This window comes from Rhinolophus sinicus, linkage group LG01 (assembly GCF_036562045.2).
Source record: "Rhinolophus sinicus isolate RSC01 linkage group LG01, ASM3656204v1, whole genome shotgun sequence".
Classification (NCBI taxonomy): Eukaryota; Metazoa; Chordata; class Mammalia; order Chiroptera; family Rhinolophidae; genus Rhinolophus; species Rhinolophus sinicus.
The window spans coordinates 106,923,626-106,936,636 of NC_133751.1; the positions used below are offsets into that span (position 1 = coordinate 106,923,626).

The 13,011-nt window shown below is 38.4% G+C and overlaps 1 protein-coding gene across 1 annotated transcript in view; it reads left to right on the top strand.

Moving 5' to 3' along the window:
* PCOLCE2 (procollagen C-endopeptidase enhancer 2) overlaps positions 1 to 3,575 on the top strand; it is a 72,614-nt gene extending 69,039 nt beyond the window's left edge. Inside the window, exons 8-9 of the mRNA XM_019753573.2 lie at positions 776 to 943; positions 3,008 to 3,575. Of these exons, the coding sequence (XP_019609132.1) occupies positions 776 to 943; positions 3,008 to 3,138 (299 nt within the window). The 3' untranslated portion in view covers positions 3,139 to 3,575. The remainder of the gene's footprint in view (positions 1 to 775; positions 944 to 3,007) is intronic.
* The last annotated feature ends 9,436 nt before the right edge of the window (positions 3,576 to 13,011 follow it).

Consider the following 13,011-nt stretch of genomic DNA (forward strand, 5'->3'; position numbering starts at 1 on the left):
ACACAGCGTCTTTCCTTCTGCGGCTCAGAAATGAGATGCTTTTCTCTGAGTATCACAGTGGAGAAAAGAGAGAATGACATAATGAAAAGCAACTGCATTTTGCTAGAGGTTTTTGTTGTTGCTGTTGTTTAAGCAAGAAAATGTTTTAAGTTATACCTCAGTTCTATTCTTGTTAAATGAGATACACAAGGTAGATAAGAAAGAGAATACCAAAGACCCAGAAAAAGACAGATATTTACTGGTAATTAGACACAGATAAGGACCCATGGGATGAACCAAAGTTTCAGGAGCGAGGACAGCTCAAGAGAGGGTAGGGGGAGACACAGAAAGTAGGCGCCCACCCATATAGACACAAAGACGAGGATCTTCATGGCTCAGACCCCTCATGAATCCTCCTAGCATGGAGTTGCCTCTCAAGATTCAAGGTCTTGTTGCGTATGTGCAGGTGAGGCTCCTGAGCCTCTACCTTACGTGGTACTTGATCCGCAGGTTGGGGAAGACATGATGAAGAAGCCCTTTCTCGGTAACAGGCTGCAGTGTGGCAGCTACTCAGGTTTCTCACCAAGGTGTCAACAACCTGGACACCATCACACCTGCATAGCTCCTTTGTTCAACCTGTTTTGGTGACAGAATCAAATCTGATAGCTCTGTTAGGGTCTTGTCTTTAACATTAAAATGTTTCCTATCTGAAACTTAGAAAAATATCAAATGATTTTCAGTTCCACATCCATTTGCCTTTACTGTGACACTATTTCCAAAATATTTTCTTCTGCAGTCTTGGCCGGCACTGTCATTACCACCGTCACTCGAGGTGGGAGTCTGCACGCCACGGTCTCACTCATTAACATCTACAAAGAAGGAAATTTGGCGATTCAGCAGGCGGGCAAGAACATGAGTGCCAAGGTCGTCGTGGTCTGCAAGCAGTGCCCTCTCCTCAGAAGAGGTAAGTAGGGAGGAGACCTTTGGTCCTTCTTCTAGGGGAACTCAGGGACAGAGAAAGGAACAAGACAGCCGATCTGAGCAACTCACAGGTCTGTCCAGGCCGTGGCTGGTCTGGGGAAGCCCACATATTGCCCATGTCTGGCACAGACTGGAGGCCTTTGGGGTCTGGCAGAATTAGGCTCTAATTCCAGTTCTTGTCATTTGTGAAAGAAGATGAGATGGTGGAAATGAATGAGTCCAAGAAGCATTTGCACTTGGATCAGTAGGGAATGGACGTAGAGGAGCAGTTCTGGAGAAAGAGATGTTTAACCTCAGACGCCTTGAAGGTGTCTGAGGAAAATATTCAGCAAGGAAAAGGAAATTCATTCAGAGCTGAAGTTCAGAAGAGAGAGGAATAGAGGGCTTGAATGAAATATCTGGGGATCATTTTCAGATTTAGGACCATTAAATCCACAGCTGGGAATGAGTTTATCATGAGAAATTATGGAAAAAGAAAAGTTACTTCAGAGCCAGAGACACATGATTATTGTTACAAGTTCTCTAACTTATAAAGCAGTGTGTGTTCAAAAAAAAGTAATGTATGTTCTATGATTTTAAAAAAGTTTGAATAAATAGAGAAGGATATAAAACAAAATGTGAAGCCTTTTCCCTTTCAAACCCAGGGGCACTATGAAAAACTCCTTCCAGAAAGTTTCTCTCCATATGAAGCATGCACACACACTCTTGGACAAATGGATCATGCTATACATACTCTATGGCAGTTTTCCCACACATGATATGTATATAGATGCTTTGCACAAACAGTACCTATGGGTAGGTCTCTCTCTTTGGAATGGTGGTAATGCTGGTACTCCACCGTGTGATGTGCCATGGTTTCCCTATCCAATCTCAGCTCATTCCTTTCCTCAGTCTTGTTACAAAGCTCTCCCACAACCAAAACAAACCAAGTGGCGCGCGAGCACACACACACACACACACACACACATACACACACACACACACACACACACACACACAGACTGTAGAATATTCACTATAAGAAAGCTTTGAATTCATATTGTTCACAAAAGTCAGGAAGCCAGCAGCCTCACGTTGGCTTTTCAGAGGGAATAGCCAAAGCTCTGTAAGAGATAACACTTCTTTCCAGGACTGCCAGGAACTGCCAATAATGCACATCTAGATACGTATTTCAAGGTCGCATACTGTGCTAGCAGTCGCGCCTTGCGTTGGCATCCTCCTGCCCAGGGCACCAACCTTTCACAGGCTTGAGATCACCACGATGACCATGTTAGCCCACAGCTGAAGGATTACGCAGGAGAAAAAGGAAACACGTATGTCTCTCATGACACACCGGGGAAGAGGGAGAACAAAGGAGGTAGTTGGTAATATGTGCTTCACTTACGGATTTTCCTGAGGCACCGTGAATCTTCAGAGTTGAACCCAGCATACCGCAGCTTCCGCCACAGTCTAGGCCTAACTTAGTCAGACACACTGATCTATACAAAAATAGTATAACAGATATGAGTACTTTTTAGTACATGGTTTTTTGCCAGTGACTGTAAGAATGCAAAGAAGCACATGATCCAGCCGTGCCCTCCAGAAACTTCCATTGTATAGATACTTGAGATATTGGGGAAAGTTTAAGACGACAGAAGACAGTGGATTATTAGCGGCCAAATGCCTGGGAAAGCCAGAAGCACTGCGGGACTTTGAGAGGCCATCTGAGGATGGTTTGTCAGGTGCCTCAGGGAAGGAGAGCCTCTCACGGGAACAGAGTGCATGGTTCCTGGCAGCCAGACACTCAGTAAACAGACCCACAGCACTGCAGAGCGGAGCACAGCGGGACCTAATCTTTCCAGCCAGTTCCCAGTGTTAGCAGAGCTGGACACTTACTCAGTTTCTAGATGTTTTCTGATGAGAGCCTGAAACCAGATCTTATGCTAGAGAGAATAAATGTATAAAATGGTAACATTACAGACCATTTACCTAGAGGTAAGTTATGGCCTAAGTTGTTTGTAACACACGCACACAGAGAAAAACTTAAGTTTATATTCTCTTGCTTTAGGTCAAAATTACATTATTATGGGCCAAGTGGGTGAAGATGGGCGAGGCAAAATCATGCCAAATAGCTTTATCATGATGTTCAAGACCAAGAACCAGAAGTTCCTGAGTGCCTTGGAAAACAAGCAATGTTAACAGTGAGCTGTATCGAGTTAAGCTTCGTTCTGTCATTGCCTCTGAAAGATCTATTTTTCTCAGTAGAAAAACAGTCTTATAAGATTAACTATTGAGCATTCTGAAAGATTTACTCTTCACATGATGTGGGTCTGAGACCTCCAACGTCGCCGGTGGAAGTTCTGTGCCTGCCCTGCGAGAGCAGACACGACAGGAAACCTGCAGATTTAGTGCCATGAGAGGAAACTAAGTGTATCAGAGCGTGACAGTTTGGAAGCAGTTTATTTATACATCTCTGGAAAAGGGTATTTTAGAAATGAGTCTGGTGAAGATGTAAAAAAGATTTTATAAGTGCAATATTTATAGTGGTATTTGTTTTACCTTCAAGCATTTGCTCCAAGGTGGTATATTCTCTTGCATTTTTAAATCGATGCTTAATAAAATATTTTAAATGCTTATATAAGAACCATCAAATTTGTTTTTATAGAAAATGGGACACTGACATGAATATTCCCTGCTATGTACATGTAAGGTTGTCCTTGTAACAGTTTACACTTTGCAGAAAGAATTATCATTCCAAGAACTTTGGGGCTAGATGGATCCAGGAACATACAGACTGTAATTCTCCGCTGCAGAACCAGGAAATGGTGGCGCTCGAATGGTGTCCTTCAGGAATCTAGTTCAGCTCCTTCATTTTATAACAGAAACTGAAGCTCAGGTATATGTAGCAAGTTGTCCATGCACACGTCCCCCATAAGACCACAGGTGATCAAGCTTGCAAGTCCTAATTCCCAACCCAGCGCCGTCACCAACACGACAAGAGAGCCTGGCTGCCCCCCAGGAAAGCCCTTTTCCTGACTTGGACAGTCCAGTCCTTGTTTTCATAGCCTAAATCATGATTGGTCATCTTACAGCACTTAAAATTATAAGTGAACTGGTATACTGTCGCCCCAGGTAACAGGATCAGGCTGTCAGCGAGCATACGCTCTGCCCTCTGCCCTCTGCCTTTGCCTTTGAAACATTTATTTTCCCTTGTAATGGAAGAACTGTGAAAGGACTCCCGTCATTCACACACAGCTACTGAAAACGCGATGTTCCTGCCACGGGTGTGGCCACCAGCCCTTGGGAGGTGGCGACCAGGAGCTGCAGGGGAGGGCACAACCATCCCTCTGGAGAAGGCAGAAAGAACATTAGGGATGAACAAAGGCTTGGGTCCCAAGGTCTCCCATAGCAGAAGCAAAGTTTTAGAGATAGGGGAAATATTCTTTGGTGTAAAATTCCAACTATGTGCTCTTTGAAAGAAATATCTAAAACTTAAAGACACAGAACAGTTGAAAGGAAAAGGGGTAAAAAGATGAAGTGGACAAACTCCTACCTGGGGGAACTTACGAACTCAGCCTCAAGTAGAAATAGAATACCTAAATAGTCTTATAACCATTAAAGAAATTCAGTCAGTAATTACAAATCTTTCTTCAGATAAAACTTTAGGCCCAGAGAGTTTTACTTAGAACATCTACCAAACATCCAAGGGACAAATACTGCCCACATGACATACACTCTTCCAGAGTATAAATGAAGAAGTAACACTCAGCAATACTGTCTATGAGATTCATATAATCTTAATAGCAAAACTTTAGCAGACAATAGGATCTAGAAAAACCACCAGTCTGATTTCACTTAGGAACATAGGTGCAAAAACCGTAAGCAATACATTGTCAAACGAAATCCAACAAACAAAGTAGATCGTGATCAAGTTGGGTTTATCCCGGAAACACGATTGATTTAACATTGGAAAGTCAATGATCATACTTCACTGCGCTAATAGCTTTGCAGTGCCAAGCAGGGGGTCTTAGGTGCAGCTCAACATTCAGTCTCGTGAGGGGACCACAGGCCTCTCGGTACCAGTATCCTCAGAAAGATACGGCACAGGGACCACTGCTCAACAGGACCATGCCGAACGTTCTTCCTGGGAGTCTGCAGCATCCAGCAGCAGTTCGCACAGTCATCCATGAGCTGTCTTCTTTGGCCTCCCTAATGACATCTCAGATGCCAGGAGACAAGATTCATGTCAGGTGGGTGCAGACGCTCCAGCTTAAAGTCCACATCTCCTCAGAAACCAGTATCTCTTGCAAGCATTCCACAGGCATAGGTGCCAGACTCTTCGTAGACGAGAGGCCTAATTACGTGTTACACACTCAGAAGCGCCCAAAGCTGTGGCTCCCCTATAGCTCTTACAGTTCAATCACAGTCCCTTCCAAACCAGTGCAATTTACCAACCAGGGCTCATTTTCACCATAAGCCCGTTTACCTAACAACATAGGTGACATGCTGTCTTATCAGATAACTAGGTGAGTTAAACAAAGGTCAACTCTTAAGAGAACAGGGAAAGCTTCTGTTAAGCCCTGTTCATAATAGATTAAAGAAGAAAAATCATTTGATCTCTATAATGCATAAGAGCATTTGATATAATTCAACATTTATTCATGACAAGAACACCTGCAGCAAATCTCATATTTAATGGTGAAATATTGAAAGCATTTTCTTTAAGATCAGCAATAAGACAATAATGCTTGAAATCAATATTTCTATTAAACTTTGTACTGCAGTCTAGTCAGCGTAATAAGGCAACAAAAAGAAATAAATGACACTGAACAGGAAAAAATAAGACTATTATGATGCAAAGATTATATGATTATTCAAATAGAAAACCCAAAGTAGCCTGCAGGTAAGTGATTAGAATTAATAGTTTTACAAATTTGTCCCTTAGATGTATATATAGCAGGGGTGCCAAAAAAAAAAAAATGTATACACATTTTAAGAAAGGAAAACTATTAAAATTGTAATACTCAATATACACCGATAATAAACGATAAATACAAGTCACATTTGACTTCTGCAATTACAAGAGGTGCTCAAAGTGGTTCCCATCAGGGTTCAGACACTTCTGATTATGGCGAATTACTGCTTGAGCAACATTGACCAAAGTGTCCACTTGGATACATTTTTTTGGCACCCTGGTATATGCTTGTATAAGCTCTAGCCCAAGGACAAACTATTGAATCTTATTTTGTCTTTTCTAGTTAATTAAGCATTTTGAATTAAATACATGAGGGTCATTATTCACACACTCGCAGCCTCTTAGCACAGGATCTATAGATGTATATGTGTGGGAGTACCTGGATGTACAGAATTGGTGCTCAGACAGAGTAGCTCTGCGACACACACAGAAATGTGTTCTGAGGAATTCTAAAACTGTTATTTAAAATCCTAACTTTTACTTTTTATCATTTGCTTCTTCCTCTTAAAAACAGTCAACAATTAGGTTAAAAGGGCTAAAATTTGATTAGATATAAATTTGAAACATTATCTTTTGCTTGAAGGGTGTCCCTGTGGTGTTTTGATACTAAAATTAGGTTAGATTGAAACAGTAAAATGGAGCTTATAAGTATAGAAATTTATTAAGAAAATTTACAAGCTTAAAGACTGCATACAGCTAATTAATTTATCTCACAAACAAGAAATTAATATTAGCAGTTACATAGTGCAATTCAGAGCTTCCCGGAGAAACACTCGGACTCCTTCGGTGTAGCACTGGGAGGACTTCAGTTCCCTTAACTGCAAAATGATAAAGTTGCATTGGATTCTTTCTGAGATCCCGTCTAGGTCTTAAATTGTTTCTACGTCCTTGAATAACCAAACTGATCAGGATATAGTAGTGGAGAAATAAAATTAGCCAGTTTCTCCATTCTATTCCCTTGTTTCCCCCATGGCCTGGTTTGTTATTTTTTGAGACTGACTTCTCCTCTATTTATGTTTACTACCCCACTGTTCATCCTTTCCCTCTGACTCTTACTTATCTTGCTGGTCTCCATTTCTGTCCTTGGTCATAAATTCAAAGTATTTAATAAACTAGTCATTTAGAAAAGCAGAGACTAGATGTCTTAAGTTCTGTTCTCTGAGCAAGATGAACCTACAATGAGAAATTGATTCAAAAGAGCAAAGCTTTTGGATATATCTTATCTGATACAAGCAATAAATTGAGTACAGGATCTCCGACAACCTTGGACAAATTATTGAAAATGTCAGTTTCTTACCTATAAAATTAGAAGTTTGAAGTAGGTGATCTAAGTTTTCTTCTAATCCAATTTGATGAAATTGATACTAGAGAACGCAATTGTTCGAGGGGGTATCTGACTGAATGTCAGTCCTAGGATATTTACATTGATAGATAAAAGTCAAATTTTCATTCAACAAATTTGTGCCATTCACCATCAGCACTACCTAAGCTTAGGATGCAGAGGGGAATAAGAGAACAGTTCCCACCTAGTTTAATAATTTAAAACAATCATCATAGAAAATACAGTGAGTGAATTTGTTATTTTCACTAAAATAGAAAATGGGACAAATGAATTTTAAAATATTTAAAATTTAAAATATTTAAAATAAAAGTATTAAAATTTGAAATATTTTATAATTATCACACAGAATTAATTCAATTTTTGGATGAGATACTGAGGTTGCTAGTATGTTCTCCTCCTCAAAATTCTTTTCAAATAGTACCTGACAAGTTTAATATCTTTCTTTTCTTTTTTAATAGTTTTTTTGTTTCTTTGTTTTTTAATTAAAGTTTATTGGGTGACAATTGTTAGTCAAGTTACATAGATTTCAGGTGTACAATTCTGTATTACATCATCTATAAATCCCACTGTGTGTTCACCACCCAGAGTCAGTTCTCTTTCCATCACCATAGATTTGATCCCCTTTACCCTCATCTCCCACCACCCGTAGTAGACCCCTTACCCCCTGGTAACCACTAAACTATTGTCTGTGTCTATGAGTTTTTGTTCCTTCATTTGTTTGTCTTGTTCTTTTGTTGTTTTCAGTTTTATATACCACATATCAGTGAAATCATATGGTTCTCGACTTTTTCTGTCTGACTTATTTCACTTAGCATTATAATCTCAGGATCCATCCATGTTGTCACAAGTGGTCTTATTTCATCTTTTCTTACCGCTGAATAGTATTCCATTGTGTATATATACCACAACTTCTTTATCCATTCATCTATTGAAGGACATTTTGGTTGTTTCCATGTCTTGGCCACCGTAAATAAAGCTGCAATGAACATTGGAGCACATATGTCTTTATGGATAAATGTTTTCAGATTTGGGGGTAGATACCCAGGAGAGGGATTGCTGGGTCATGTAGTAATTCTATTCTTAATTTTTTGAGGAACCTCCACACTGCCTTCCATTGCGGGTGTAACAATCTGCATTCCTACCAACTGTGTATGAGGGTTCCTTTTTCTCCAGACTCTCCAACACTTGTTACTATTTGTCTTGTTGATGATAGCCATCCTAACAGGGGTGAGGTGATATCTCATCGGGGTTTTTATTTGCATTTCTCTGATGATTAGTGATGTTGAGCATTTTTTCATATATCTATTTGCCATTTGTATGTCCTCTTTGGAGAAATATCTCTTCAGGTCCTCTGCCAATTTTTCAATTGGGTTGTTTGTTTCTTTGTTGTTGAGTTGTATGAGTTCCTTGTATATTTTGGATATTACCCCTTATCGGAGGCACTGTTTGCAAAACTCTTCTCCCATTCAGTTGGTTGCCTCTTTATTTTGTCGATGGTTTCTTTTGCTGTGCAGAAGCTTTTAAGTTTCATATAGTCCCATTCATTTATTTTAGCTTTTACTTTCCTTGCCTTTGGAGTCAAATTCATAAAATGCTCTTTGAACCAAGGTCCATAGTTTAGTACCTATGTTTTCTTCTATGCAGTTTATTGTTTCAGGTCTCATGCTTAGGTCTTTGATCCATTTTGAATTAATTTTGGTACATGGTGACAGATAGTAGTCCAGTTTCATTCCTTTGTACGTGGCTTTTCAATCGCCCAGCACCATTTATTAAAGAGGCTGTCTTTTCCCCATTGTATGTTTTTAGCTTCTTTGTCCAAAATTATCTGTCCATATTTATGTGGTTTTACTTTTGAGTTCTCAATTCTATTCCATTGGTCTATGTGTCTGTTTTTCTGCCAATACCATGCTGTTTTGATTATTGTAGCCCTGTAGTACAAGCTAAAGTCAGGGAGTGTGATACCTCCAGTATTGTTCTTTTTTCTTAAGATTGCTTTGGCTATTTGGGGTCTTTTGTGGTTCCAAACAAATCTGATGATTTTTTGTTCTATTTCTTTAAAAAATGCCATTGGGATTTTGATGGGGATTGCATTAAATCTGTATATTGCTTTGGGTAATATGGCCATTTTAACTATGTTGATTCTTCCAATCCATGAGCACGGAATGTCTTTCCATTTCTTTGTGTCTTCTTCAATTTCTATCAAAAATGTCTTGTAGTTTTCAGCATATAGGTCCTTCACATCCTTGGTTAAGTTTATTCCTAGGTATTTTATTATTTTTGCTGCAATTGCAAAAGGAATTGTTTTTTCTATTTCTTTTTCTGAGATTTCATTGTTACTATACAGGAATGCAATGGACTTTTGTATGTTGATTTTGTATCCAGCAACTTTACTATATCATTGATTGTTTCTAATAGCTTTTTGGTGGAGTCTTTAGGGTTTTCTATATATAGCATCATGTCATCTGCAAAAGGTGATAATTTAACTCCTTCATTCCCAATTTGGATGCCTTTTATTTCTTTCTCTTGCCTGATTGCTCTGGCGAGGACTTCCAACACTATGTTGAAAAGCAGAGGTGATAGGGGACAGCCCTGTTGTGTTCCTGAACGTAGAGCAAAGGGCTTCAGTTTTTCACCATTAATTATGAGATTAGCTGAAGGTCTGTCATATATGGCCTTTATTATGTTAAGGTATTTTCCTTCTATACCTATTTTATTAAGTGTTTTAATCACAAATGGATGTTGTACCTTGTCAAATGCTTTTTCTGCATCAATTGATATAATCATATGATTTTTGTCGTTTATGTGATGTATCACATTGATGGATTTGCGGATGTTGAACCATCCTTGTGCCCCGGGGATGAACCCCACTTGGTCGTGATGAATAATCTTTTAATGCATTGTTGTATTCGATTTGCTAGAATTTTGTTTAGGATTTTTGCATCTGTATTCATGAGAGATATTGGTCTGTTGCTTTTTTGTGTGTTGTCCTTACCAGGTTTTGGTATCAGGGTAATGTTGGCCTCATAAAATGAGTTAGGGAGTACTGTCTCTTCTTCAATTTTTTGGAAGAGTGTGAACAGGATTGGTATTAGAGCCTCTTTGAAGGTTTGGTGGAATTTACTAGTGAACCACCTGGTCCAGGACTTTTGCTTTTGGGAAGGTTTTGTATGACTGATTCAATTTCATTAATGGTGATCGGTCTTTTTAGATTTTCCAGTTCTTCATGGTTCGCCTTGGAAGGCTATATGTTTCTAAGAACTTGTCCATTTCTTCTAGGTTATTGAATTTGGTGGCATATAGTCCTTCATAGTATTCTTGGATGATCCTTTGTATTTCTGTGGTGGCCGTGATAATTTCCCCTTTTTATTTCTGATTTTGTTAATTAGTGTCTTTTCTCTTTTTATCTTAGTGAGTCTAGCCAAGGATTTGTCAATTTTGTTAATCTTTTCAAAGAACCAGCTCTTTGTCACATTAATTTTTTCTATTGTCTTTTTGTTCTCTATTTCATTTAGTTCTGCTCTGATTTTTGTTATTTCCTTTCTTCTGCTGACCTTGGGTTTCACTTGTTCTTCTTTTTCTAGTTCTTTAAGGTGTAACATGAGGTCATTTATTTGGGATTTTTCTTGTTTCTTGAGATAGTCCTGTAATGAGATAAATTTCCCTCTTAAAACTGCTTTCGCTGCATCCCAAAATTTTTGGTAGGATGTATTTTCATTGTCATTTGTTTCTATGTATTTTTTTTATCTCTCCTCTAACTTCTTCTTTGAACCAGTCCTTCTTTAAAAGTACATTGTTTAATCTACATGTATTAGTGTTTTTCCTGCTTTCTTTTTGCAGTTGATATCCAATTTCAAAGCCTTGTGATCAGAGAATATGCTTGGTATGATTTCAATCTTCTTAAATTTGCTGAGGCTGATTTTATGTCCCAATATATGGTCTATCCTTGAGAATGTTCCATGTACACTAGAAAAGAATGTATAGTCTGATGTTTTAGGATGAAGTGCTCTATAAATGTCAATTATGTCCATTTCATCTAATGTGTCATTTAGGGCTGCTATTTCGTTATTTATTTTCTGTTTGGATGATCTATCCATAGCTGTCAATGATGTATTTAAGTCCCCTAGTATAATTGTGTTTTGGTCAATTTCTCCCTTTAGTTCTGTTAGTAGTTGCTTGGTATATTTCGGTGCTCCCTGATTGGGGGCATAAATATTGATGACTGTTATGTCTTCTTGTTGTATAGTCCCCTTTACCATTATGAAATGTCCATCTTTGTCTCTTGTTATCTTTTTCACCCTGAAGTCTGTTTCATCTGATATCATTATGGCTACACCTGATTTTCTCTGGGTACCATTTGCTTGGAGTGTCAATTTCTACCCTTTCACTTTGAGTCTATGTTTGTCCTTGTAGCTGAGATGTGTCTCATGGAGGCAGCATATGGTTGAGTTTAGTTTTTTGATCTAATCTGGTACTCTGTGCCTTTTTATTGGTGAGTTCAGTCCATTTACATTTAGGGTGATTATTGATATGTGAGGATTTCCTATCATTTAATCTTTGGTTTTCTGGTAAGACAGTGTCTCCATTGTTTCTTTGCCTTTTTGTTGTTGTCTATTATTTCTGTGTGGTGATACTCTGTGATCTTTTCCCCTCTGTTTCTTCTTTTATTTCTTTATATATTTCAGTTCTGGATTTTTGTTTTTGAGTGGTTACCATTAAGTTTATGTAAAAGAAAGTTTCATATTTAGAGTATTCCATTTTCTTCAGCATGCTTACTTTCACCATTCTGGTTCAGGCCTTTACTCTCCCCCCTTTTATGTTTTGGTTGTCACAAATTATCCCTATTTATGCTGGTCGAATAGCCTCCTTCAGTATTTCTTGTAGTGCATGTCACGTGTTAGAAAATTTCCTCAGCTTCTGTATGTCTGGAAAGGTCTTTATTCCTTCTTCATATCTAAAGGATATCTTTGCTGGATATATTACTTTTGGCTTTTAATTTCTTTCAATAGTTGTTTATTTGATTCTACTCCCTCCTGGTTTGTAGAGCTTCTGCTGAAAAATCTGATGATAATCTAATGAGCTTTCCTTTGTAGGTTACCGTCTTCTTTTCCCCAGCTGCCTTGAGGATTCTTTGTCGTTTTTGACAGCGTCAATGCAATGTGCCTTGGAGAAGGCCTGTTGGGATTGAGATAATTAGATGTTCTATTTGTTTCTTGGATTCAAGGATCCAGTTCTTTCCACAAGTTTGGGAAGTTCTCATTGACTATTTGTTTGAATATACTCTCTGTTCTCTTCTCTCTTTCTTCTCCTTCTGTTATGTCCATTATTCTTATATTGGTGTTTCCGATGGAGTCAGAAAGTTCTTGTAGAGTTCTTTGGTTTCTTTTAAGTCTCAAGTCTCTTTCTTCTTCCATCTGTGTCATTTCCAGATTTCTATCTTCAATGTCACTGATTCTTTCCTCCATCTGGTCAACTCTACTACTTACGCTGGCTATTTCGTTCTTAATTTCTTCCATTGAGTTCTTAATGTCCAGAAATTCTATTTGGTTCTTTTTTAAAATTTCAATCTGTTTGGTAAAATGTTCGTTTTATCTTAAACTTTCATTTCATTAAACTTCCTGTCTGTGTTTTCTTGCATCTCGTTGAGTTTTTTCAGAACTGCAATCTTGAATTCTCTGTCATTTAAGTCACATATTTCCATGCCTTTAAGTTCATTTTCTGGAGACTTTCAGTTTCTCCCTGAGCTGTCTTGTTACCT